The sequence below is a fragment of the Lipotes vexillifer genome, unplaced genomic scaffold (genome assembly GCF_000442215.2).
Source record: "Lipotes vexillifer unplaced genomic scaffold, Lipotes_vexillifer_v1.1 scaffold12, whole genome shotgun sequence".
NCBI lineage: Eukaryota > Metazoa > Chordata > Mammalia > Artiodactyla > Lipotidae > Lipotes > Lipotes vexillifer.
In genome coordinates, this window is record NW_006796716.1 from 1,440,419 (window position 1) to 1,443,311 (window position 2,893).

At 59.5% G+C, this 2,893-nt stretch overlaps 1 protein-coding gene across 3 annotated transcripts in view; it reads right to left on the minus strand.

Annotated features, from left to right (window-relative positions):
* GTF2IRD1 (GTF2I repeat domain containing 1) overlaps window positions 1-2,893 on the minus strand; it is a 78,948-nt gene that overhangs the window by 71,997 nt on the left and 4,058 nt on the right. For all 3 annotated transcript variants that reach the window (XM_007468765.1, XM_007468766.1, XM_007468764.1), the window contains exon 3: window positions 894-1,049. In XM_007468765.1, coding sequence (XP_007468827.1) covers window positions 894-1,049 — 156 coding nt within the window. The remainder of the gene's footprint in view (window positions 1-893; window positions 1,050-2,893) is intronic.

A 2,893-nucleotide genomic window follows, 5' to 3' on the forward strand; every position in this document is an offset into this window, starting at 1 on the left:
GGAAAGGAATAAAGCAAATTAGAAATCATGGGGTGGGACCCTTAGGGACGGAAGGGACCCGCATGAGGTCACCCAGGGAGTGTGAAGGTGACCACTGGGCCAGAGACTCTGCAACCTGACACTTCCCAAGGGAGACCAGGCCTGCCTGTCCCCTCCCCTCTTCTACCCCAAAGACAGTACTTGGCTGGGCAGTTAGCCTTCACTCAGTCATTCAACAAACACCCTCTGAGAGCCCGCTGTTGCTGGGCTCTGAAGTGCAGGCTAGGAACAGCAGAAAGAGCAGATACAGTCCCTGATCCTGGAAAGCAACTGGGCGAGTGAGGACATAGGACACAGTGGGTGCCCAGAGGAGGCCTTAACCCAGCTCAGAGCTGGGGGCTTCCTGGAGCTGAGCCTTAGAGAGCAATGCGGCTGAGCGGGAGAATAGGAGGTGGGTCAGCGTGGCCGGAGGGGGCTGGGGATGGGCCGTGGTGGGTCTGATGCCACGCCCAGGGTGACAGGGAGCCCGAGGAGGCAGTGGAGGGAAGAGCTTTGTGGTCAGACTTGTGCTTTGGGAAGATGCCCTTGGTCACAGGGCAGGTGGGGACAGCAGGGAGCTGGGCTGGTGGCGAGCAGACCAGGGCAAGCCTGGGGCCTCTTCGAGGCACGAGGGAGCAGTGAGCAGCGCCAGGGCAGGGGTGGTAGGGATGGTGGTTCGGGGAACGGGGCTGGGACGGAAGATCCACGCCTGGGGATGCAGAATGAGGGAGGGCTCGGGGTGGGGAGAGAAGGAACCCACGCCTTGAGGTTCCACCCACGGCCTGTAGTGGGGCAGGAGGGGGCCTCCTCCTCTGGGCTGGGCTGGGGGCTCCCACCCACCTGGGGGCCCCAAATGGAATGAGGAAGGATCTTACTATAAAGAACATCAAACACCTCCTCTACCATCTTCCGCAGAAGGTACACGTCCGAGCCATGTTCCAGGGCAGACCGTGGGATGTTCCGGCTGCCACCCTCACCCCGAGGCACCTTCTTGGGGTGCTCTGCCTCCGGCTCCTTCCACGGGGGCCCTCCTGTGGGACACAGAGCACGCGGGGCCATGGTGAGTACTCATCACACCACCAGCCCAGTGAGCTGGGACGTCCCTGCCCTGTGCTAAGCCCTGTAGCTGGGCACCCAACACGGAGTGCAAGTGGATGAATGAAGGAAGAATAAATGGGTGAGTAAGGCCTGCCCAACTGGGGTTCAACGAATGTCTGTTCCATCACCTATTTCTTTTTTCTTTTTAAAAAATATTTATTTATTTATTATTTATTTATTTTGGCTATGCCGGGTCTTAGTTGCAGCACGCGGGATCTTTAGTTGCGGCATGTGGACTCTTAGTTGTGGCATGCAGACTTCTTAGTTGCGGCATGCATGCGGGATCTAGTTCCCCAAACAAGGGATCGAACCCGGGCCCCCTGCACTGGGAGCACAGAATCTTAGCCACTGGACCACCAGGGAAGTCCCCCATCACCTATTTCTGAATTAACCAGTTGAGGCCCTAGTTTTCTGCTCTGCCAAATGGGAAGACGATGGGGACCCCACCAGGAAGCTGAGGGTCTGGGAAGAGGCAGGCTCATGCCAGGCTGGGCCAGGGTGGGGGCCTGGGAGTGTCCGTGGATCCCTGGGTTGGGAAGATGCTAGGCACTGCATTGGAAAGAGGGCTTGGGGACGCCCCTCCCAGCTTGGAGTGTGCTCTCCTCTGGGACCTGAGAAGCTTGAAATAGACCAGCCAAGTTCCCGGTGCTATAAATAGCAGCTCTGCCTGGCTCTGGGAAGCCAGGTGCACCTTCCCCAGGCCCCAGTCTGGCTCCCAGCCTGGCCATCTAGGGCCACAGGACCCTGCCACTGCCCACCCTACACCGGTGCAGCCCCCTGCCCAACCTTGGAGAGGGTACAGGTTTTGAGGGCCGGGTGGGAGAGGGGGCTGGCTGGGGAAGTGGCTGGACCCCAGTAACGATACTCCCCAGCACGGTGTGTGTGTGTGTGGAGGGGGACAGCCTTCCCAGAAATGGCTGATCCCAGGGTCCAGGCCCAGGCAGGGGTCAGGTAATGGAAATGCTAACAATGGTGAGAAAAACAACAGCTGGCGTTTAGTGAGCGTGAACTAAGTGCCAGGCATTGTTCTAAGTGCTCGCCATGTATTAATTCGTTTAATCCTCAGATCCACCCAGGAGAGGGTAGCACTGTCCTCCCCTTTCACAGATGAAGAGGCTGAGGCCCAGCAGGCAGCAGCCGGCAGAGCCAGGATGTGGCCCCAGGTGTCTGCCTCTAGGGCCTGCTCTTAACCCCAAGATCTCTGAGTCCCAACTTCTGGGCTAGAATGCCCACCCAGGCTCTAACCCAATAGGACTTAATCCACCATTAAGGGGAAGCTGACCTGCCTCGGGAGCTCACCGCCAAGCTGGGGCACAGGAAGCTGCAAGGGGTGGGGGGCAGTCAAGCATGGGCGCTGGGGCGGAGGGGCACCGATGGGGCCAGGGGCGGGAGGGATGTCAGTCTGGAGGCTGGGGAGGCATCTGCCAGGCAGAAGAGGGGAGGAGCGAGGGCCTTCCAGGTGGGGAACAGCAGGGACAAAAGGCAGTGGTGAGCAGGGACACACAGCCGGGGAACGTGCACTTTAGCACAGTGCAGCCTGGTGAGCACCAGGGACGCTGGGAGGAGAGAGTGCAGAGGCCGGGGCTGCTTTTGAGGGGCCCTGAAGGCCTAGGTAGCATTGAAGAGTTGGGGGCTTCAGAACGACCCCTCTGCCTCGGGGCTCCCGGCTCACAGCTCTGAGTGCTGGTTCTGGTTTCTTCCAGGAGCGACCAGGACCCCTTGGCAGGGGTCCCGGGGGTGCCCATGCTGCATCCCTCGTTTTTTTTTTTTTTTTGTT